The 24,890-nt window shown below is 36.9% G+C and overlaps 1 protein-coding gene across 4 annotated transcripts in view; it reads left to right on the forward strand.

The window, feature by feature from the left end:
• Positions 1-372: 372 nt before the first annotated feature.
• Positions 373-24,890, forward strand: part of ppp2r5c (protein phosphatase 2 regulatory subunit B'gamma) — a 34,992-nt gene continuing 10,474 nt past the window's right edge. The window contains exons 1-5 of one of the 4 annotated variants that reach the window (XM_023352807.1): positions 373-1,147; positions 1,239-1,304; positions 4,279-4,429; positions 22,783-22,982; positions 24,583-24,693. In XM_023352807.1, coding sequence (XP_023208575.1) covers positions 1,121-1,147; positions 1,239-1,304; positions 4,279-4,429; positions 22,783-22,982; positions 24,583-24,693 — 555 coding nt within the window. In that variant the 5' untranslated portion in view covers positions 373-1,120. Of the gene's footprint in view, positions 1,148-1,238; positions 1,305-4,278; positions 4,430-13,167; positions 13,414-22,782; positions 22,983-24,582; positions 24,694-24,890 lie in introns of those variants that run through there. The other 3 variants (XM_023352808.1, XM_005801273.2, XM_005801274.2) reach the window with 3 other exon arrangements.

The raw sequence follows: 24,890 nt of genomic DNA on the forward strand, positions 1-24,890 counted from the left end.
GCTTAATATTATCAACCATGATGGGGGGCATTTCATGAATATTAATTAGCTGGAGCAGTGGTTTTCAAAGTGGGGGCCGCAGACTCATGGGGGGCCGCCATGGGGCGCTGTGAGCACCTCAGCAAGTTTAGATGAACAAAAATGCAAAATAAAAAATAAAATCATAGCAATTAATTATATATAATGTAAGTTAGAATAACTAATGCCAGAGGTAGTGGGACTCAGTGCATTACCTGATTCATTTTTTGAGTCATTTTTGCCTTTTCAGCCAACACCAAGGCAAAGATGACAGGCATAACCACACTCCAAACCAGCAGGTGGCGGTAATGCTACTTAACGGTTTTTTTTTGCAAACCGCCAGTAAAACTCAAGAAGGAGAAGAGAAACTTCTCCAAGGAGTCCTACAGCAGGTCTGTAAGCTTATTTGCGGGAAACAACATCAAGGTCAATATCTCTACAATATCTCTATGACCCTAGCGCCATGTTCAGGATAAATAGCAACCACCGATTGGTCAGTTGCTGGCAAACCGCCTAAACTGACTGACAAGTGGCATCATGTCAATTGTTCTTAGGAGGCAGCGCGGCTTTGGATGGCAAGTAGTGAAATAAGTCTTTTTGTCCTGGTTGTGCGGATGTAAACAATAACCTTCAACATGCAGTGTGTCTATAAAACTCATGGCCATCTAAAATCTAATGCTAAATTAATATCATAATTCCCGAAAAGTGAGTAAAAAACTGTCTAAAAGTTGATGTTTCTTTATATATTTTGTCTGTTGTTTTACAAAGCCATAAGTTAACGCTCTTTGGCCTGGAGAATGTCTTTTCGCCAGACAACACTGCCCTCTGGTGGCGCGGTTTGCGCCCTGCATCTGGGCAGCTGCCTATGACTCAGGCTGCGAGGCGCCTCGAAGTGCGGCTGCCGCAGCAGTAAGTTGGCCGTCAGGATTTCCCTCCAACAAAGCGTGACTTGTGTCGGACAGCCAGCCCAGCGGGATGGCACCTTTCTGAGGCTCGGACCGCGTCACATGGCGCATGGATGGACAGCGGGAAAAGCCTGATCACAGTGGAAACATCCGAGTGAGACAACACCTCCACCGACTCTGGGGGTTTTCATCTCAAGATGCCTCACAAGAGCAAAAAAGAAAAGGTAGCAGTATGGATTAGTTTAGCTTGTATATCTTAATTTTTTTGTAACTAATTCAGCTTTTATTTTATTTTAATTTATTTTTTTTGTGAAGGAATCCTCCAAATCTGGAAGACCGAAAAAAGCTGGAAGCAAAAATGGACCTGAAAGGGAAGAAGAGGTAAAATTTTTAAAGTTTATTTTATTTTTAAACAACGGCTGAGCACTGGGGCTTCTTCCTGTACTTTCAAAGATATTTTAAGTATTTTTGTATGAGTTTTCAGGGGATTTTTGTTTGTTTTTGTATGAATGCAACTCTGGAATTTATTTTATTTAATGATAGTTAGAATTTTAAATTACAGATAAAATAGTATTTTAGTAAACTGAATCTAATATATTAGAGTTAATTATGTGTTTAACCTAAATTTACATATATTCTGCCATGTTGTCTTCCATATTGTTTTTTAGTTTAATTTCTGAAAATTGTTTTAGTGAAGTAATGAAGTGATGTGACCATGTAGAAAAGAAACGGGGAACCTGAATAAACTAACCTTTTGTTTTAAGTCACCATAAAGACATCACCAATTATAAAACAGGCAGAAAACATAACAGTTCGTCAAATATGATCAAAATCATCAATATTTTGATCAATGTTCCACTTAATATTGATCAAAATTAGGATTTCCAGTCTTGATATAAAGGAAGTCTGTTTTTCAGCAGTTTTTCAGTTTTCTGGACGTTTGTTCCAGATTTGTGGTGCATTCTGGGGATTTTAAATGTGCATGCGCTGCAGCGTAATCGAACCTCGGCTCTGTTTATTTACCAGACGTTGTTACAGGTCAGAGCGTTTGTTGTTTTAAGACTTTTTTGGCTTTTTGTTTCAGTGTAAACCAGGAAAAGTTGCTCATATGACATGTGGCAAGATCTTGTGACTTTATTTTCCTTAAAAGTGCTTTTATTCTGCGGGAATAATACCGGGCATTGTTGCAGTTATCTTAGTCCCAAGTTATTTCTGTTGATTGAATGTAGCAATTGGACAAAAGCCTCAGGCCCGTGTTCTTTCTGTATCTATTCTTCACCACAGATATTCAGCCATCTTGTTCTAAAATTATTAACAGTTTTTAAAATTAGGCCTAAAAGATTCTATGAGGTCAGATACAGGTGAATGTCAGTAACTTGGTGCATTTATTTAAGCAATTTGAGTCTCACAAAAGTATTTTAAGTGTTTTTTTAGCAAAGTTGTTTAGAGTTGCATTTGATTAGTAGTAATTGGAGCACTGATTAACATATTTGTGTATTTGCCTGATGATTCTGATTATGTCATTTGATAAAATGTAAAATTTACTACTTTGAACTTTGAAAATTCCTGAACAAATAAACTTGACTTGACTTAATTTTGAAAATGAAACTCATAACTAAAGTTCCCCAAAAACATAAGTTACTTTATCGCACAAACATGAGGAAGACTCTGACTTTTATAGTTGTCCAGCAGACAGTTACTGACTCTTCACATGGAGGCTGTTTGCAGAGGAATGTATCCATGCATCTTAATGGAAAGTTGAGTGGAAGGAAAAGTTGTGGTAGCAACAAGGATGACTAAAGACTTTTGAAGATATTGAAGTTTCCAGGATTTGATTTTCAGACTACGAACACAACAGAGACACAATCAAAATTGTCAGATGACTTATTACCTCCGATAATAACTCAGAAATAGTACAAATTAGGATTTTTTTTTTCTTTCCTACTTACGGAAAGTTTCTGTTTATATTATAGGTTTGTGGTGCCTTTATATCTAAAGATATAAAACTTCAGATATTTCACAACGAGAAATTAACATTCATGGAAAAACCTCACCTAACCTTGTATTAAAGCAGAAAGTACGGCGGCCACCGTAAGAAAGGTTTACAGTGTTCAATTATGCCGCATGACTGATCAGTACAGTATGTCGAGGGAAAAGAAAAAATTCCCCATGTCCCCTAAAGGGCTCCGTAGTTTTACGTCGACAATTCCTTAATATTGATGAACAAGTTTTAGTTCCTCTGGCAGATTATTTTACTTGTAAAATGCTGAGTCACATTCTATGGGCACTGCGCCGTTACCTAGCAACCCAGGTGGAGCTCCAGCATGTTTGGTCAGCTGGTTTTTCACTGAAAAAGACATTTGTTTTGTTGTTGACTTACTATTCTGAAACCATACAAATTCTTATCAAGTATTTGTGGTTTAGTTTCTTGAAATCGGACAAAACTAACTAATAAGTAGCTTTTCACAAATGTTTAGGAGCTTGTTTTAACTTAATAATTCCTTAATATTGAAGAAAATGTACTAGTTATAAATGAATAATCTGCCAGTGAAACAAGATATTTTGGATTATAATATGGGAAACTGGCAGACTATTTCACTAACAGCTAGTATGTTTTCATCAATAATAAGGAAGTATTAACTTTTATGTTGCTGGAAGGTTATTGTAAGTTTTAACTACTTGTGTTTCAAGTGTAATAAGATATTTGCTCTAGACAAAAATGCTTTTTTGTGTTTTTGCAGTACAGTAAAATGTATCACTATCTGTGGAATAAGTGATGAAAAATTGCTAGTTCCACTGACAGATTATTTGACTGATAGCAAAACATTTTCCCATTTTATAAATGAGATAATCTGCCAGTGGAACTAGTAAGTTTTCCTCTATATGAAGGAATTATTGACTTAAAACAAGCTCCTGTATCTTCCTGAAATGTTACTTTTAAGTTAGTTTTGTCTAATTTCAAGTGTACTAAGATATTTGCACCATAACTAGACCAAATGTATTTGGTAGGACTTTGTGTTTTTGCAGTGAGAGGCATGACGGTGTGGTTCTTTTCGGGTTGTAAATTCAGATTAAATTCGCTCCAGTTGTTCCAGTGACAGCTTTATCAGCTCAATCTGAGATCATTTATTTTGTCTGCCGCGTCCCATCAGCAGAACACCGGCCCGCTGCGATCGTGTTTCCTGACCGAGAGCCACTCGATCTGATTCGGAAAGGAAAGGAACCTGACCTCTTTACGGCGGAGCCTTCAGCCGCTTTTCTGTCTTCACTTGATTAGAGTGGCTGCTGTCCCACTTCCTGCGGAGCAGGAACCGTCCAACCTGACCTCACTCCGCTGCTGTTTGTGTTTCCACAGGGTTCAGGTAAGAAGGCGCCCCCTGCAGCTCAGCTGTTGAGGGTGAAGCAGGCCGGGTCCCACTCAGCGGTGAAGAGAGAGAAGAGGTTCAGCACCTCCTTATTCCCCCTCAGCGCTAACAGAGAGCTGCAGAAACTTCCAGCTCTCGCTGGTATGTTGAGTCTAAGCTGAAGTTTTAAAATGTTTCAAGGTGTTTTATGTCTAATTTTAACCAGTTTGTAAAAATAACAGTCGAGGAATACAATTTGAAGATTGCATTTATGTAGATAAAATTCAGAGTCATATTGAAGATGCTCTTATGCTTTCTTGAACAGGTTAGGATAGATCTATGGCAGGAGAGGGCAATCCTGGTCCTGGAGGGCCGGAGTCCTGCAACTCTTAGACGTCTCCCTGGTCCAACACACTTATAGCTGAATCACCTCCTCAGTGCAGTCAACTTCTCCAGAGTCCTGCTAATGACCTCATTATTTGACTCAGGTGTGTTGAAGTGGAGACACACCTAAAGGTTGCAGGAGACCGGCCCTGGAGGCCTGGAGTTGCCCACCCCTGATCTATAGTCTACACAAAACTTGTTCATCACATTTTCTGCACCAAATCATTCTTAGATAATGAAATCATAGTCAGAATGAAATGTTTTAGGGCATCTTGTCACTTTAAATTCAAAGAACCTGCTGCTGGCCACGCTCCCCAACTCAACATTTACACTCGCACGTGAAAATGGCTACACAACCGTACATCTTTGAAAAGCAGAAGTGGAGCCTCCTGCACAGCCAACAAGAATGGAACAAGTGGTTTCTGGATGGTTAGTCAACACCAAAACACTTGTCTTTTCCAGGAACCATTGTACAGCACATTCAACTCAGCTTGGGTTGCTAGGTAACAGGCTGAGCTTTGCTGGGGTTGCTAGGTAACGGGGTGCTGATTTGTGACATTATATTCTAGAGTTTTTTAAAATGGCGGAGTTCCTGCATGTTTGGTCAGTTGGATTTTCCACTGTATGGATTGTACAATGGCTGCTGGAAAAGACAAATGCTTTGTTGTTGACTTGCTGCATCCTGTTTGGTTGTGTAGGAGGCTCTACTTCTGCTTTTCAAAGGTCTATGGTTGCATCTGTTTGCAGCCATTTTCATGTGAGAGTGTAAAAGTTGAGTTGGGAGTTGTGAGCAGCAGCAGGTTATTAGGATTTAAAGTGACAAGATGCGCTAAAACATTTCATTCTGAAAGGAGCTCAAGACAGAAATCTAATTGTCTTAAGAATAATTTTGTGCAAAAGAAATTAATGAACATGTTTTGTTTCGCCCATGGGCCTATCCTAACCTGTTAAGGCAAGCATAATAGATCACCTTTAATTTTTTGGGATGTTTTAGAAACAGCTAAGACCCAAATGGAAGTAGAAAAACATGCTAAAAGTTAATTTTATTATATAATAATAGGTCCCCTTTAAGAATTCATAACCTTGGTGGATCTTCATTCCCACATTTCAAATGTGGAGATTCTTGCTTGTTACATTATTGATAGCTATGCGGGCCGCCCATCCGCCTGCTCTCTAATGCAGCTGATGTGCAATCAGCTGCATCTCCGTCTTACCTGAAAGTTACGTTTATTACTCCCTCTACAAAAGGCCGACTCACTCAATCAACCGGAAACCCAAGGATGGTGAGAAATCTGGGCCGTACAATCATCATTTAGAACAACATGTGCACAAACTCATATTATAATGATTGTAATGTGAATTTTTGTCCGATTGATTTAATTGTTACATGTTCCACTAATGGAGAAACGAAGAAGAGACGGCGAGGCTGAGGTTTGAAGATTTGCATCAATCTTTTATGACTTCTTTGTTTACACTCAGCATTACAAACGGTATCTGGCCTAAGTATTTTCCTGTAACTGATACACAGCAGCGCTCTATTCAGATACCTGGATGAGCTGCGTCCCCCCCCATACAGGTGTTCAAGACAAATGGCTTGTAGGGCCTCAGGAAGCATTGTGATACTCAATACAGCCCTTCCACTTTGGCTCATTGGCTAACATTATTGCGTCTTGTAACCAAAAGGTGTTAAACATGTTTGTTCTCTTTTCATCTTTTAAAATCGGGAGGTTTTATCTATGACAGCCGTGAGTTAAGACCGGTCTGCAGTCTCCAGGTTCTCCAAAACATTTTCAATCGATCAACATTTATTTAGTGATTTACAACATCCAATAGGTGTCCAAAAGGCACTTTACAGCGGAAGTAAAATAAAAATAAACATACAGAAATACAATTGTATGTTAATCTCTACAATCCCTGCAAATAGGTAAAATCCACAAATACCGATCAGTAACTGGTGAAGACTGAAGATCACCAGTTACTGGTGATCTTCAGTCACCAGTTACTTTAAATATGCGCCTCACTACAAACCCAAACAAGCAACCGGTCCAGCTGCCTATCAAACATTTATCTTGCATGACAGTTTTTACACAAACATGTACAGACTAAATAGCAGAAATTTCTCGAGTGCTTTATTGCAACATGTTTGCTTTTTTAGCCGCTCATATATCCAAATATATGATTTATGTGTGATGCAATAACTATTTAGCTCATCCATGTAGAGAAATTTTTTAAAAAGAGTTGAATTTGTTTTATTTTGTCCAAGAAATTCTGTGTCACATTTCTATTAATATCACATCTGTCAGTAGAACTGGAGGAGAAACCAGTCCTTCTGTTAGTTCCAGTTTGCTGGAGGCCCATCAACCGAATCCTGTCAGCAGAGCAGCCATGCAAATTTGATGAAGAGGATTAAACAGTAGGCTCTGCCAGGTGTCAGTAAATCATTCAGTGATGGGGTTAGTTTCCAAGAACCTCTGGCTGAAATGGTTTACCTGTACTGCCACCTGCTGGATGAAACAGAAAGTCTGACTCTGACCTCTTGTACTTTTTAAAAGCTGTTACCTTTTTCTTTTTAATGTTATGAAAATGTTTTTATATTGTACTTATTGAACATCTTTGTTTATAATTCTCACTCATTTATTATCTCTTATATTTTCAGGGATATTTATTGACTTAGTTCTAAGGCATCAAACCTGTTGAACTTTTTGGTTTTTAGCTAAATGATTTGGAGAAAAGTAGCACTGAAAATCACCACAGAGTATATTCCACAGGTTTTAGATTTCCATTTATAGAGAAATGTGAAGAATATGTATAATTTTCCTTCCACTTTCCTATTACGTACTGCTTTCTGTTCTTCTTTAAAATAACCCCTCCCTGAAATATAAGATTACAATAAAAGCTGCACTATGACAAAATGTGAAAAAAAGAAATGGGATTACCTTCGCAAATCACAAAATTAACATTTCCCACGTTTTTTATACTTCCACTTCAGTCTCAACTGGTTCTAAAAACATCCCAAGTGCTTAAAAAAATCCATCCAGCTGTTTTTTGGAAATAAGTTAATATTTTTTGGTGTCTGGAAAATGACCCTTTCAAATCCACCCGATTGAAATGAGCATTCTCCAAAGTGTATGCAGTCTGTTGTGGTTACTTTTGCTCACCTTTTTACTTTATATTTTTCTTACTTAAACTTTTCGTTTTAGTGTAACCAAGAAGCTCCATTTCTAACATGTTGGTGGAGAGTCTTGGTCCTTTTCTTTGCTGTGAAAATACCTATACCACGTTGATGTGTGTGTGTTTTTTATGAATTATATATCATTTATTTATATTTGCTAATACAGTATTTAACAATTCAGATGAAGTACCATGTCAACAAATAATCAATTTCCCGTTGGGGATTAATGAAGTATATTCTGATTTTGATTCTGATACTTAAATCACAGTTGACGGGCACTGCTCAGCACGTTACCTAGCAACCACAGCCTGTCGTCTAGCAACCAAGAGAAGCTCCAGCACATTTGGTCAAATAGTTTTACCGCCGTATGAGCTGTACACAACTAACTTATCAATATTTAAGAATGATTTTGTGTAAAAAATGTAATGAACATGTTTTGGATAGATCTGTCCTAACCTGTTCAAGGAAGCATAAAAGGTCACTTTTGGTTGGTATGTTAATGATTTGTTACAGAGCAAACACTAAAAAAGCAAGAATCCATTTTTCTTTGCTGTGCACTGCTGTAGTCAGCCTATACCGCTTTAGTAAGATGTAAATGGCAGCTTCCTGTTGTCATGGCGGTGAAATGTGATGGCACCCGAAGAGAGGCTTTGGCCCCTTAGTGCCAAGAGTGTGAACCGAGGTAGGATCCTGTCCAGTTCAGCATCCTGTCCTTTAAAACTACTCTTATCCATTCCTATAAGTGATGTGGTAATTCCTTATTCTGCTGTTTGAATTCAGTTTTGCATAAAACACGTTTGCTTGCAAATTTCTTCAGTTTTTCCTGTGTGAACCGGGTTCCGGTTGAGCATCCAAATATTGTACTCAAGTAAGAGTAGCACTGAAGTAAAAGTAAAAAGTAGCCATCCAAGAAATTACTCCAGAGTAAACAACTATGAAGCTATTAAAGTACCGAGTAACTGAACAAAACATCATTTAGTATTTAGTTACATCATCAGCCGGACCAAAATATAAGGCTGTGTGGAAAATCTGGTATTCTAAAGACCAAAATGGAAATAATTCATATAAAAACAAAAGCAAGCAAAAGAAACATTTTTCAAAATCCAAATTTGTCAACGTAAAACTTATGAAACTTTTAATAAAAACTGGTGAATATTTGGTAAAATCAAACCTGTTCTTCATTTGGTTAAGTTACTCACATTGGGTAGAGAATCCAGAAACTTTAATCAAGTAAAAGTAGTGATACTTTGTAATAAAATGACAACTCCTAAAATTAAAATTAGTACGCGTTGGAGAAAGTGACTCTCGGTGAGCTAAAAGTATTTCTGAAAGATGTTTTTTATTAGCTGTTTTTACTATTTGATGCTTTTAAAACTTAACGTATTAATTCTTCTGATTGCATGTAAATGCTTATTTATAAACAGTTCTGCTATTCTTGTCAGGCCTCTTTACTCCTGAAAGTATTTTTTTTTAAGTTACTCATGTAGATGTAAATATTTACTACCCAACTCTGCTTGTGGCTCACAAGTAAATACTAAATACACCCATCTACCGATGGTTTCATTCAACGCCGTAGATGGAAGTGAATTCTCCCATTGTTATTTCATGAATTGGCTGATTAACCACATTTTTGGTTCAGTTTACTTGCTGCACCCAGGCTTGGTTGCCGTCAGACCTGTAGAATAAAGAAAATGATTTAAGTAGAACCAGTTTGACAACATGAAGCAGCGTTTTTAAACTGATGGTTTGTTTTGGATGTTTCTCTGCTTCACCACCTGATTTCAATTGATGGTTAATCTCAATCTGGTGTGCTAACGCAGGAAAACATGTCACAAATTCAGGACAGTGTGTCGTGAAGGAGGGTTGATTAAAAAAAATTATTTTTTAAAATAGACAATGTTACGATCCAGAGAAATTAAAGAACAGATTAGAAACAAAGTACTTGACAAATATTAGTCTGGAAAAGATCATAATACTTTTTCTAAAGCTTTTGGAGAACCATTATTCACAAATAGATTAAATATTCAAAATAAAAAATAATCTGTGTTTTGTTTTGTTTTTTATTCGGAATGTGTGGCTCCCGTTAAATATGATATAAAAGTAACACAAAAGTTCAGAAAGAGCATCTGAATCATGGTGAAATATAATAGTTTCTGATTCAGAATCTGCTCAACTTGTTTATCAGAATCACAAATTCTGCTCTCTACCGGAAAATATTCACCCATCGATTCGTGACTTTAAGCACAAGAAGACAGTAACTATGTTTTCAGCCAACTGTCATTCAAATTTAGAGAAAACTTTTAAATTGTTGCAAAAACAAACAAACAAACAAATAAGAGAATTTTGTGTGTTTTCATCTATTTATGTGGAGAGAATCAACCTGGTTAACCAAAACGCAGTTTTGTTAGATGAATATGGAAATGTTGCAAACTAGCAAAGTATACATTGAGACGTGAACCACATCTCAGAAAAATAGACAGTTTTCCCTTCACGCTCAGAGTATGGACTTTAAAATTTTTCACATTTGTGCCTCTGGTAAGGCACAGGTCCACCAGTGAATGGAGCGTTTGCCATGTCAAAACTTATTCGGCAAATGTTTTTCCATCTCCCCCTTTAGCGCATTAGCTCTTTTTCAGAAAACCACCTCAAGTGAAATTGACAAAGTTCTTTTGAATTTTGCTGTTTCTATCAACTATTTCTATTGCTATTTCAAGATGTGCATGAAAAACATTTATGGAAACATGGTCAATGATCCTAACAAACCTGAATGCCACCCTTTTAATGGTTCTAATGACTCGTTGGTATGACCTTAAACTGACCTTTCATGCTCAAAAATACTCCATTGTGGTTGAATTTATACAATTCTGCATAGGAGTGTGAGCCAAAGCTCCTTCACTCATTGCCAGTTATTACACAGTCTTGCAATGCAAAAAGACAAATTTTACCAAGTAAAATTTTTTACCAAATTCTCATTTTTAGTACAAATATCTCTGTACACTTGAAATGGGACAAAACTAACTTACAAGTAACTTTATAGCAACATATAGGAACATTTTTTGAAGTCAGTAATGAGAAAGTACTAGTTCCACTGGCAGATTATTAAAATTATAACACGTTGAGGTACAGTCCCGGGCACTGCTCGGTTACCTAGCAACCCCAGCCGAGCTCAGCCTGTTACTTAGTAACCCAGGTGGAGCTCCAGCATGTTTGGGTTTTCATCATTATTAAGAAATGTACTTAAAACAAGCTCATATATCTTGCTGAAAAGTTACTTGTAAATTGGTTTTGTCTTATTTCAAGAAACTAGACCAAAATACTTGGTAGGATCTATTTCTATTTTTGTAGGGTGATTGCAGTTGTTGTTACCTTGAGTGGCACAAACTGCTCTTAGATTTAGGGAGCATTTACTTTTTCACATTGGACCTGGTTGGTTGAATAGACGTGATATTTCTCTTATATTTAAGTCTGATGATTTAAAACAGTTAAGTGTGGCAAAAACAGCAGAAATCGGTAAGGAGGCCAATGCAGCTCTGTATTCTGGTTAGTATTTAACAAAGCAAACGAAGCAGCCACTTAAACTGAGTGTCCATTTTTAAATAGACTGTAATTTCTTGGCTTTTAAATGTGAAAATGGTTCTAGAGTCCCGCTGTCCTTAAAGGCTTTGGCTTGTCTTGTGGTGTCAGTGTGGTTTCGCTCTGTATCAGTATGTCCTCCGATGTATCACATGATAAAACAGACAGCCACTTCATTATGTTTCAAAGAACAGCAGATAAATCATTCAGTATCCTCAAGTATTACATAAATGGAAACATTACTAAACACTTATTGACACATGTGTTTAGTGATTTTTAGTTTTCTGAGATTAGATAAAAGAGATAAGACTACTTAAAGCTGCTGTGCTGATTCTCTGCATATTCAATTTTCTATCTTGACTCAGTTTCATGTCCTGTTTCTGAGTTAATTTCACTCAACTTGTAAACATCACAATAACAAAATCCTTCAAAGTTTCTGAGTCATGAAGTGACTGAAGGTGGCTGATTATGGTCCCATTTAGTTATAAATTAAACAATATTTTTTTTAACTGTCTAGACTGGAGAGAATAGTCACCTTGAACAATTGAAACCAGATGTTTACATACATCCGACACACGCTGAAGTTAAATCAGATCAAATTTCTCTTGTTTTAGGTCAGCTAAAATTACCAAAAGTATTTCTATTTGTTAAATGCCACAATCAGGACAGGATATGCTAGACATTAATTTAGTAACGTCTTCAAGTTCAAAAGCTTACATACATTTGCTGACATCGTCTTGAAGTTGGTTCTTATTAGGTTTATAACAGTTTGGGGTTTTTCATTATAGTTTCGTTTTATTTTGTTGTGATTTTTTTGTTCGTCAAATTCAGTTACCGGTAGTTTTTAGAGTGTTTGCTGGGTTGTATTAGTTGTTATTAGTTAAATATTGTTTAGTTCTTATTGGTAATAGCAGTAATTTTAGTTTTTTCATACTTTGGTTAATTTTAGGTGCAGGATTCAAATATGGGATTATGTTTTCTTCAATTTGGTGATAAATACTCAGCAGATGATATCAAAAATGTATTCAGTTATTGTCGAACAACCAACTCACTCTGGTGTTTTATCCCAACTTTTGCGGTCGCCATTTTATTTGGTTGGTGTGTTTTATGTTGAGTACTTAAAATATATAATTCCAGTGTTAAGGGTTCTTTACAAAATTAAAGTTTGCTGGTGTTTGAGAGGGCAAACTACAATCAATATATTGCTTGAAAATGGTCTTAAATCAATAATATTGTTTATCGCAATGATTATTGGTACAACATTTGGTATTGTAACATATTTGAACTTGTATTTATGAATTTCATATCAAAATTCATTGCCACAAATGACATTCATGTCAAAACTGTCTTTATAAATTCCTATAGTTACCTCAGCAGTCTTCTTTTCTTATGGTTTAATCTGTTAATCATTGAATCAATTATTTAAATTCCCACTCTGACCCTCATTTTGACCTCCTTTTCATAAAAAATTACTAGAAAAAGATGAGAATAAAAGACTTCCCAGCCTCTCTAAGCACTCCTCTATCCAGCTGCTTTTCCTAAATCAGATTATGTTGAAACCCCAGCTAATACTGTGGAAACGATTTAAGCCAATCTGATCTAAGATCTGTGGCAGAACCTTCCTTGTAAAGCGGACTGATTGGAAAGAAGAAACTGGAGCAAAAAGAAAAAGATGGAAGCGCCGTAACTCCGCCTCCTGTCTATTCTCTCATCCAATCACAATCCCTCACCCACAGCAGTCTGCTTTCCTATTGCTCCAGAGCGGTATGAGTCCAACCAATCAGCTCGCGGCTCCGCTGCTGACGTCGCCAACAAGCCAGTTCCCTCCAGCAGCAGCAGCGCTTCATTTTCTGATCTGCTTTTGTGCTAAAATGGAGGCTGGCCTCTCGCCCTGAGTGGATCGCCTTCCTGGTTGGGCTTTAGATGTTGACATGCAATAAATCTGGAGACAGGATGGTTGTGGATGCACCCAACTCCAACGGGCCTTTCCAGCCGGTGGCTCTTATGCACTTCAGAGGTATGTAAGCGATTCTTCCTGTATTGTCCCGGGGAATTGGGGAGCTGAGTGTCGCTGTGCTGCTGCTCCACTGGAAACCGCTCGGTTTATTCAGCGTTTCAGCCGCTTCGGACGGGATCAACGTTCGTTTGCTTTTGGATATAAGCTCCGTTGTGTCTGAATGAAACAGAGGAATGGTTTGTTTAGGCATTTATGTAAAGCTGGAAGAGATAAAATTTTTTTTAAAAAATCAGCTTTACTAGCTAGCTGCTCTCTGCCCATCCCCCCGCCGAGCGAGTGATGTCAAAGGAAGTGATGTCATAGCCAAGGGAAGGGTCTGTTCTCAGTTTTTTTTAATGTTTATTTATTTTTCTATTGTTGTTATGAGTTTGTTTTTTGTTTTTGTGCAGCTATTTGTTGAATAAGAGGAGGGGAGGTAATAAAATTAGCCTCTTTTCTGCAGCCTCGGCATTCATGTCACACTCCAGTTAATCTGGGCACAAATTGGTCATAGTGTACAGGCTGAGGGCAGCCGCTTTTCTGAGCACTAAAGAGATTTCAGAACATATTTAGCCTGCCTCTGTTTTGAGTGTTGTCCAACAGGATACAGGCTGACTCTGCTTTTTAAATGAAATGTGTGCTCAGTCTCATCTGAAAGGGCCGGTTTGTTACCACTGTACTTGAGTGCAGCCCAGTGTTGGATGAATCCGTAGGCAATTATTGATTTCAGTCCATTGAACCATAGAGGCGACTGCCTTGAATGATGACTCTGTTTGGGAACAATCGGACTCTCCCTGCGTCATTCTGTTACTGTGGCTTCCAGTTCCATCAAATGTTTTGTCCAAAAACTTTTATTTTAGTGGTAATGTGTGTGGATTCAAGTCAGACTATTTTGACTGAAGATGCACCGATCAGGTTTTTTCCCTGTACAATTCTGGATACCAATTTTGGTTTCACTTGCTAACTCTCTTTTCTTTTGTACTCCAGTCACGCTATTCCATATTTGGCTTTTATTTCAATGTCACACAAAAACAAAACATAATTGTTTACCACCTTACAACATGTTTGACTCTCTAAAACACATAATTTGATTCCCTATTACTGCAAAAGGTCATGTTACACCCAGGCCTGTCACAATAACAAATTTTGCTGAATGATAAATTATCTCAGAAGTTATTGCGATAAACGGTAATATTGTTTTGAGATCATTTTCAATTAATGATGGCATAATAATGCAGGAACACATTCTAAAAACACAATAAACTTTAAATTCTGCTGAATATTTAACACTGGAACTGGAAGACATTTTATATATACAAAATAAAGAAACAGAAACAACAAATAAATGAATTATGAAGTCTGTAGACAAAACTTGCTTTCAAAAAAGGCTAGTTGAGACAAAAACACTGGACAGAAACGATGATTTTTAATTGATTTATTGCTTATTGCAACAACCTTAGTTACATTGTGTATGATGGTGCAGGGTGTCTGTGCATGGTTAATGTTTTACGTTCATGTATCTAAAATGAAGGCCTTAAAATGTCTTAAATTCATTAGGAAAATGTAAGTTGGCCCTAAACAGGGTTACCACAGGTACTAAATTTTGTCATGGCAAGATAAAATTTAGCCAGCTAGCCAAAAAACTAGATTTAACCAGCTAACTTATGTTGCTATGCTAACCCATGCAAAGCTAGGTGCATTCTCTGCAAAAAGAACAAAACAAACAAAAAAAAACACTTTTAAGCTCGACAGGATGGGGGTTGAGGCTGTCGAGAACCAAATGCAGTGTTGTACAGCAGGATCCTCCAACAAACCCTTTATTTATAAGGTTTTGGCCTTAAATTTAATTCAAAGTGGCATTAAAAAGGTCTTCAAAAGTCTTAAACTCGCCTATACACATTCTGTGGTGAATTGGTGCAATTGTGGCTCAAATATCGCAACAAAGACCCAATAATATTTCATAATCTAGTGGGATAAAATCCGGATTATTCAGTCGCCTTGTGATTTAGGATGAATTAAACTGAAAGCAAAACTTGTGGCTTGTCTGGCGGAGGCGGTGGCACACCCGGTGACGATGCAGCGGACCACTGTGGATATCACTACTGATTGTGATTCACACAAAATAAATGCTTTGAAAGATGCCAAAGGATGGGATGTTTCAGAACTTTTCCGTCGTTTGTTCGTGTTTATAGCCATGTAGGTCCAGGCCGCTTTGCTGTGCAGGTTTTTTACTGGAAGTTAGCAACAAAATTCTGTTGTTTTATTTTATCAGCATCAAAATAAATATTGTTGATTGATGTGTTTACAGAAGAAAATGGTCAGAGTTCTTTGTTTTGATACAATTATAATTTTTCTTTTAAATATTTTTAATTTGACCAATTGATCTTAAATAAGAGGCAATCGATCAGCTGTAGTTAGTTAGTTTATTTACCTGTGAATGTTCTTGCATTATTATGCCATATCAGTCAAAAATGGTCTCAAAACAACATTATAGATTATTGCAATAATTTCTGGGACAATTTATCGCCCAGCAGAATTTATGGTGACGGGCCTAACTGCAGAACATTTATTTCTCTTTTGTTTTATAGTTTGTTTTTATCAGAGGAAAACCTGACTCTGTCTGAAGGTCAGATGTCAGAGAAAAACAGAAAATCAGTATTGATCAGGAAAAATCAGATTGGTGCCACCCTGCCCTTATAGAGTCGCGTTACAAACGGATCAATATGTAACCTGAATTATAACATGTTTCTTCTCAACAAAGAGTTTATTAAATCCATTTTAGTTCTTTCCCTGGAATATTCCCTTAAGTAACTGTTTAATTGTTTGAAATTGGCTGAAAGCAGTCAAAATGTTTTTATTTAATGCCTTCAGATCCAATAACCTACGCTGGATATTTGTGCCAAATGCTCATTTATACACAACAGTCCCAAATGGGTTATAGGAAATCAAAGTATCAAATAAAATTTTTTATTTGATGTTTCAGTCGCTTATCAGTGACCAGAGAAATTGGTGCGATGCTTTTATTAAAAGCTGCAGCAAATATTAAAGTTTTCTGCTCTGATTCAAAGGAGTTTGTACGTTTTCTAAGAATTTAGCAAAAATTCATGTTACTAGTAGAGAACAATCAGAATTGGAGAAAACTGCAAGTCAAATGTTTTTCAGTTCTTCACTGTTTTTGGTCTTATTTAGCGTATTACATTTTTGCTCGCTAGTTTTTCTTATTTCAAGAAAATAAGAAAAAATTGTGTTTGGAATGAAAAAAATGTATATTTTGTAAGTTTTCGTGCATTTTTTACAGATGATAAATTGTTCCAGAAGTTGTTGCGATAAACAATAACAAATTTAAATTAATATTTAACACTGGAACTGGAAGACATTTTAAATATCAAAAAAAAAAAAAAAAAAAAAAAAAACATGAAATAAAATGAATTATGAAGTTTCTCTACACAAAATGGTCTTTGAAATAAAGAGCTATTTGAGACCAAAGCAACAAACTGAAGACTTTGTTATTCAGTTTTGGTAGAAAGGGAAAAATAAATCATGCAAAATGGAAACTGAATTTGTTTTAATTTATCATTTGATTAATTGATCAATTGCTTATTGTGACTTGCCCAGCTGTTCCTCACTGAGTGACCTTTCAGCTCTTGTTGATACTTATTTATATATTGTGAACATTTTAAGTCCGTCCTGACAACGGAGTCCAGAGTAAATTAGTTTCGGTGTGCACCAATTTATTGGCCAGCCAATTTACTTTATCGCCTGCCTTGATGGATGCAGCTACATCTGTGTTTTCCCTCTAATTGTGACCAAACTAGGAAGAAATTATTGCATTTTATTCATCTTTTGCAGGACAAATATGACTTCCTTTTTTGTTTTTTAGATAAAAACTTACATACTAGGAAAACCCTGTATTCCAGTTCCTTAATTGCTCACTATTTATGTTTGTTTCATTTGGAGGGACTCAAAATATTTCATTGAGAGCTGGCGATCTTACCGTGAACACATTGCTTTAATATTGGCAGTAATTAATTTCCATTTGAAACGTCTTTTCTCGTCATTTATCAACTCGTCTGCATCCAGTGCTTCCAGGTCATTAAGAAGCATTTAATTCCCTAAAGTCGATTTGGTAGAACAACTTATTTTATCACACTGTGATAAACAGTTGTCGTACACTGACAACATGCTAGCTAATGCTAAAACGGCAGGATAAATGAAGGGTAACCATGGTAACCAGTGAACCAGGCCGGCTCTTTCTGCAGTCGAGTTGCGCACGGATCCGGTGTGTTTAAAACAAATAATCCGACGATAATTAGCAACGTTTCAGCCCCCCAAAATATTGGTGTTGGCCAAAATCGAAATCAATCAAGACAATCGGTGCATCCCTAATGTAGTTGTTTCATGAATTGTCGAATTGTACATAATTTTAAAAAGTTTACTTGCAAATTCAGAATAATTTGAACTTTAGTGTATGTTTTTTTTTTAAGTTGAGCATGCAGCCAAATTGGTCACACAGGCTTTAAAATCTGTGACAAGTTTCTCTATGTGGCTATAAATAGTAGTTTGTCAATGTTGGCATTGATCACAAATGGTTCTGTGTAAAAAGCAGTCACAGCTCTGTGGACGGAACCACAGACGGGTCCCAGTGTGAGTCCACTTATTCATTATCTTTCTGTTTTGAACAGAAACGATTCACATAAATCTCCCTCTGTCCTGCCTGGTGTGTGAGCGCAGACACAAAGAGCCTCTGCATGACTGTTTCCCACCTGAGGCTCGCATGAATTACGTTAATAGAAGTCACATTGTGGCAAACATCAATTTTGGGATCAGAACACTGGCTCTTTATCTGTTGCACAACAAGCCGGTGGGTATTTTCAGAGCGTACAGAAAGTTTATAATGCAAGGAGACAGGCTTATGTAACAGAGGCAACTTAAGTCCTGACAGCGCCAGAGGAGCGAAGCGTTACGCCACGTTCCCGTCCGTCCGTATGTCCCTGTGCATTACGGGACGTCCCATGTCTGACCCCGAACTGAAAGCTTTTTAGCTGATGTAACTGTAATCCTCCTTTGTTCGTCTCGGGTCCAGAAAGTTCACTGAATTTATTTCTAGCAAAAGAGGAAATCAAATTGGTGGTTAACACCAGTCCAACAGCTTCTGCTCCTGTACAGTAAATAAAATAAATAACCCTAAACAAACTACAGAGCAAAAACTCCCAATGAGCAGTTAGCAGTTGTGAATTTAGCTGTGTTTAATTTTTCAACATTAACACTTATAAGTTGAAAACTTGTATAAGTTAAGAACTTATGGAAGCTTTTAACTTTTGTATAAGTTACAAACTTAGACAAAAGATAGCAAAATTACTCATGAAATACTGTATATAATTAAAATAGTCTAAAATAAATGTTTAATTAGAATACTAATACATACGGCAGTGACAGACTGGCAACAGAAAAAAGGGGGTGGAGCTGTCTGTTACTGGTTGCTATGGTGACCACCAACTGCTATGGCAACCACCAACTGCCAAGAGCAGCGTAACAGAATTTAATGCACCAATAAATAAATGTCTGCAGAAACAACTTCTTAATAATTAAACAAAAAATAATTAAAAGAATAAACGAATATTGAGAAACTCCACATCTATAATATTGTTAAAATAAAATCTTGTTACATAAACATCGGAAGAATCCACTGTAGAAAACGTTTATTGGCTGCTTTTCACTGATGGTTTTATAACAAATGTTCCTGGGTGAGAAATTGTCCCAGAAGTTATTGCAATAAACAATAATATTATTGTTTTTGAGACCATTTTCAAGTAATGTAATGATAATGGCCTATATCAAAATTCAATACATTTTGAAACTAATAAACATTTAACACTGGAATTTTAAATGTCTAAAGTAAATAAACAAAATGACAAATAAAAGGAATTATGAAGTTTCTGGGGAAAAAAAATCTCCTACAGGAGCAAAGAACCAGCCTGAAGACGATTATCATCCAGTTTTTGGTAGAAAGAGAAAAAAAACAACATAAAATCATGCAAATCATGGTAATTATTACTTGTTTTAATTTATTATGCGATAATTAGATTTTTTGAGTACTGCGACAGGCCTACTCATCGAGTCGTATCAAATGTCTTTCTCAGTTGTTTAGTTTTTTTAGTTAAATTGTGTTAGCACCAATAACACATATAATTTTATACCTGAGGTTACAACTTTCCCCTCCCTGAAATTTGGGATGTTCTCCTCCGTTTATCATAAATATCTGCTTATTTAAATATTTATTAGTTGTTTTTGTGTGTGTGTTTTTTTTTACCAGTTATTTGTTAATTCTTACATTGTGTGTGAATTGTGAGACAGTTATTTTTTGTTTTTAAGCATATGCACTGACTGATGGCACTTTTTAAATTTTGTTGTTCTTGTGACAATGACAATAAAGATTTATTTTTATCTTATCTTTTATCTTTATCTTATCTAATAGTGCAGTAAAAATGTTCTTTGCTCTAAGCCTACGTAGATTTAGAACCACTGTGTGACCACTAAATGCATAACTGGGATTTTATTTAAATTAATAAAGGTCATGTTTTAAAAAATTTTAAAATTAAAGCACATGTAGTATGGTTAAATGTATTCTGCTACAGTGGAAGAAAATGCCCCTCAATTTTTTTTTTTTCTGCTAAAATAATTATTAAGGTCAATTTTCTGACATTAGCTGAATATTGACAAAGTTTTGTGCGTATTTGTGATGGAAACGCAGCTAATAAAGATAAATATGACAGATGTTGGACCTTTTTACACACATGGCGGCTCTAAAGCTGTGGCCTTCTCGCGCTGTCATCGGGATAAATTGGCTGACCTTAGACTGACGCTGCAGAAGTGTGTGTTAGTGTCTGAGCCAAATCCCCCTCATGTCTCTGCTTACCTAGAACCTGCCAGGTTGTAGGAATGCTCTACACCAAGTCTGTGTGCGTTTTTCTTCATTCCTTTCTGTAGAGGCTATGACTTTACATGTGCATTCACATAACAAGGAGTGAATGTGTTCAGCTGCCTGTTATTTCTTTTCAGCCATTGCCAGATGTAGCAGCCCTCTCTGTTGCAGAGCTCTAAAAAAACACAATTATTGGATTTTTACTCTGCATATTAATGCAATATTTTTGTTATCTGCAGTTGATTGGATGCAAAAGTCTGGACATGTTTGGTACAACGGCTGCTGGAAAAGACAGGTGTTTTGCTGTTGACTTATCATCCAGAAGCCACTTGCTGCATTCTTTTTGTTTGTGCAGGAGGCGCCACTTCTGCTTTTCAAAGATGCATGGTTGTGTAATTGCGTATCTGTTAGCAGCCATTTTCAAAGGGTGAGTGTAAACATTGAGTTGGGGGCGTGGCCAGCAGCAGGTTATTTGGATTTAGAGACGAGATGCCCTGAAACAGCTAAATCTGTCTATAAATGATTTTGTTCAGAAAATGTAATGAACGTTGTTCACTTTATTTGTTGCCATTGCTAAAACTACAGGCAGAATACAATTCTAAAAACGGCTTAGAAAATTAAAGTCAACGTTCACGACTTCTCTTTCTGTTTGCTGATTTCCCCGGTTTAAATTCTACCAGAGAAATTGAGCTCAATGAGAGAAATCCCAGATGGAGCAGTGAAGGGAGATGAGAATCTAGCTGAATTTTGATCATATTTGAACGTTGAATCAGGATGTGAATTTTTAGCCGCATGGTTCCTTGCTCTTAGATGTTGATGTTGTCCATTTGTGTCGGGGTTCCACTTGTTTTTGTTTTCAGGAAGAGAATTCTGCATACTTTGGTTGTAACAAATTAATATTCGAGCCACTGTTGTTGCTCTTCTGTTATCTGAAAACAGACTGTCCACTCTCCTCTAATCTGATATCAACAAGGCCTTTTTGTCCACACAGATGCTCATGTTGCACTTAGATAAATGAACTTTTCAGATTCATTGAGTGTTTGGTTTTATTCAGTCTGTTTCAGCTGACAGAAACCTATGAAACATAACCTGTTATGAGAGATGGAGTGAAGAGGAACTTCACAAGTTGTCACATTGCTGGATAATAACGGCGTAATGTTGTTATTACTGCATCACACGAGCAGCCAGATAGAAATTTAGATGTTTCCTCCTGCTGTTGGGTTCAGAGGCCCACGAAATAAAGACGGTCAGATCAGAGTCCTAGAAAGAAAACCCACCATTTCTCTTTCTCTGGCTGTCTGCTCTCTTGTTATGCTGCTAATTGTTGTTTAAGTCTTCAACATTTTATTGTCACGTTGTTTTTCTTTCAGGGTAACTCATACTTTCACTTAATTGGTTTGAATCTTACCGAAAGAACAGAAGTAGGGCTGAAACAATTAATCATGATTAATCTCTTGTTGAAATAAGCATCAACTATTTCAGTAATCGATTAATCATTAACTGGAGTATATACATTAAAAATAGCCATTTACTGGAAAAAACTTAATTCAAAACAGTAATTAAGCCAACCTGAACAAAATATAAATGTATTTTGCATTTAAGATACTTAAATATGTCTGTAAATGTATCTTATCCCAAGCCCCTCAAGTGGCAAAGTTTTAGCTTCACCTGGTTAAATCCAATAAAGAATGCTATATTATTACATTTTAGGCAGTAAAGTGTTTGTTTTTTCTTATTTAAAAAAGATTTCATTGTTTGTTCGCATCATTTAAAGTAGGGGTGCACCGATTGCAGTTTTCTGGCCGATCGCCGATGACCGATCTTTTAAAAAGACTAACTTACCAATTCCGATTTTGGCTGATACCATTTTTTTTGTCTGAAATGTTGCTCAATATATCAAGAAAGTTGCTGAATTGGCAACAATGGGGTGACTATCGTTAACTGCAAATGTGCTGACATGACCTGGTCGGCCGGTTTGTCAGGCAAACCTCTCTTACGGGAGAAAAGAAAAGCACAGTGGTTGATTTTTAGACGTTTGCTGAGGTTGATAACATTTGTGGATAAAATTGGCTTCACATGTAAAAATCGGCTGATCACCGATCTCTCAAAATTAAGGAAATCAGTGCAGCACTAATTTAAAGTATTTCTAATACAAGATGTTGAATGGAAAAATCTGCAGAATGTGCCCATTTTTAAAATCTGATTAATCAATCGTTGATTTCTAAAAATATTTACTTGTAAATGTCATTTAATTTCTCATCAGAACAGGCAGGAATCACATGTGGAGTACCACACGGTTCAGTCCTCGGACTCCTACTATTTAATACCTACATGCTGCTGCTAGCTCAGGTTATAACAAGAAACAATCTTGTTATAACTGCGTCGTATTTCTCTGCTGCTGAGGGTTTTTCCCTCTTTATTTTCTATTTTTCTTCCTGACTGATTTTCCTCTTCCTGTTTTCCTGCAGATGTGGCTCCAGCAGAACAGGAGAAGCTGTTCATCCAGAAGCTGCGGCAGTGCTGCGTCCTCTTCGACTTCCTCTCTGACCCCCTGAGTGACCTGAAATGGAAGGAGGTGAAGCGGGCGGCCCTGAGCGAGATGGTCGAGTACATCACCCACAACAGGAACGTCATCACGGAGCCCATCTACCCGGAGGTGGTGCACATGGTCAGTAGGCCGCCGACTGTTCAGGGAGAAACGGCAGAAAAAAAGAATCCAACCCATTTCAGTTACGCAACTTTTGTAGATTTGTTGAAGTTTTTGCACGATGGAAAGCTTTACTTTCTAAAGCTTACTTTATTAATTATGGCAACTTATACTTTCACGTTTAACATAAGGCAACCATTCTAGTCGCAGTTACTTAATTTTCATGCAAATAAAAACTTTGCCACCTGGTTAAGTTGACTGTCAACATCGACAGGCCTGTGATATTTTAGTTTATGTTTTATTCAGAGCTGAAGATGGTGATATATGTTATTGATGTTTTTGTAAAAAATAAGACGACTTGGGCCATTATTTTAGCAAGGTGACAATATTCACAATGGCAGACCAGTCAAAGACCAATAAACTTTAATTTAGTATCAAACACTCCACACTGGAACTGGAATATATTTAAATATCCAAAATAAAAAATAATAAATGAGCACAGATCTGATCATTTTTTGGGTGAAAAGGTTGGAATTTGGCCGTTCAGACTGTGATGAAAAATGTGCAGTTGGTTCGCATTCGCCTGCTGTGTGAACGTAGCCTTGGATATGCACTACAAAAAAATGTGTGGATAGATTTTCTGTGTGTTATGCTGAGTTAAATTCCACAGCGGTGCAAAAACAGAAACTCTTACCAAGTAATTTTGGTCTCATTTCAAGTCAGATCTTAGTTTTACCTTATTTTATTTGTACTCATTTTTGGCAAGATATTGGAGCTTGTTTGAAGTCAACAATTCCTTAAATTTGAAGAAACATGCTAGTCCCATTGGCAGCTTATTTCACTTAAAATAAAACATTTTTCCCCCTGTGATAAATGAAATAATCTGCCGATGGAACAAGTACTTGTTCATCAATATTAAGAAGTTATTCACTTAAAACAGCTCCTGTAACTTGCTGAGAAGTTTCTTTTTAGTTAGTTTTTGTTTTACTATAAGTGTAGTAAAGTATTTGCACTCGAAGATAAATCAAAATTACTTGGTAAGACTTTGTTAGCAAATTCTTGGACGGGTTGCAATCCACTGTACTTTGGTTTTTTTGGTCTAACATAAAAATGATTTGAATCTGAAACACTTAATTCAGTTTTTCCTTTAGTTTTCCCTAGGATTTTACCAACTCATCCAAACTTTTCTCAGTTTAATTTGTTTTTTCCGTCCAACTGAGCCATTCTGGTCATGATTTTAGCATCCAGAGTTTCCGTCACAGGGTGTACTGGGTGCACTGGGCGCACTCCAGCCTACCTTTGTAGCTTATCTTCTCTAACAAGGCTCGTAGTGTTTTAGTAGGCCATCTGCGTTGTCCTGTGATCTGTGCGGCGGCTCACAGGGGAGTCAGTTGACACGGACAAAGACCAGAAACACAAGACTGTTAAATTATGGAGGGGCAAAACCTTCCAGGGTGGTTGTAGGAACAGGGTTAAGCTTAACCTTAAAAAAGAATAGAAAAATAAAGAGAGGGAGGGTGAAAAATCAGGTCTTTCTGTTTTCTCAGAATAAACAACTGCAGGTAAATAATGAAAACGTCTGATGGGAGCATACTTCCTGTTTTGCTGCTGCTTCTTTCAGTTTGCTGTGAATATGTTCAGAACGTTGCCTCCGTCGTCCAACCCAACGGGAGCGGAGTTTGATCCCGAGGAGGACGAGCCGACGCTGGAAGCGGCGTGGCCCCACCTGCAGGTCCAGATTGAATTTAACTAGTTTTAACCTGAATGTTCTGCAATCTGTGGTTTGTCATGCAAATTTATGCTTGTTCACTGCAAAAACACAAAATCTTACCAAGTGCTTTTGGGCTACTTTCTAGTGCAAATATCTCAGTTCACTTGAATTAAGACAGAAACAAACTTACAAGAAACCTTTCAGCAACATATAGGAGC

This window comes from Xiphophorus maculatus, chromosome 19 (assembly GCF_002775205.1).
Source record: "Xiphophorus maculatus strain JP 163 A chromosome 19, X_maculatus-5.0-male, whole genome shotgun sequence".
Lineage (NCBI taxonomy): Eukaryota > Metazoa > Chordata > Actinopteri > Cyprinodontiformes > Poeciliidae > Xiphophorus > Xiphophorus maculatus.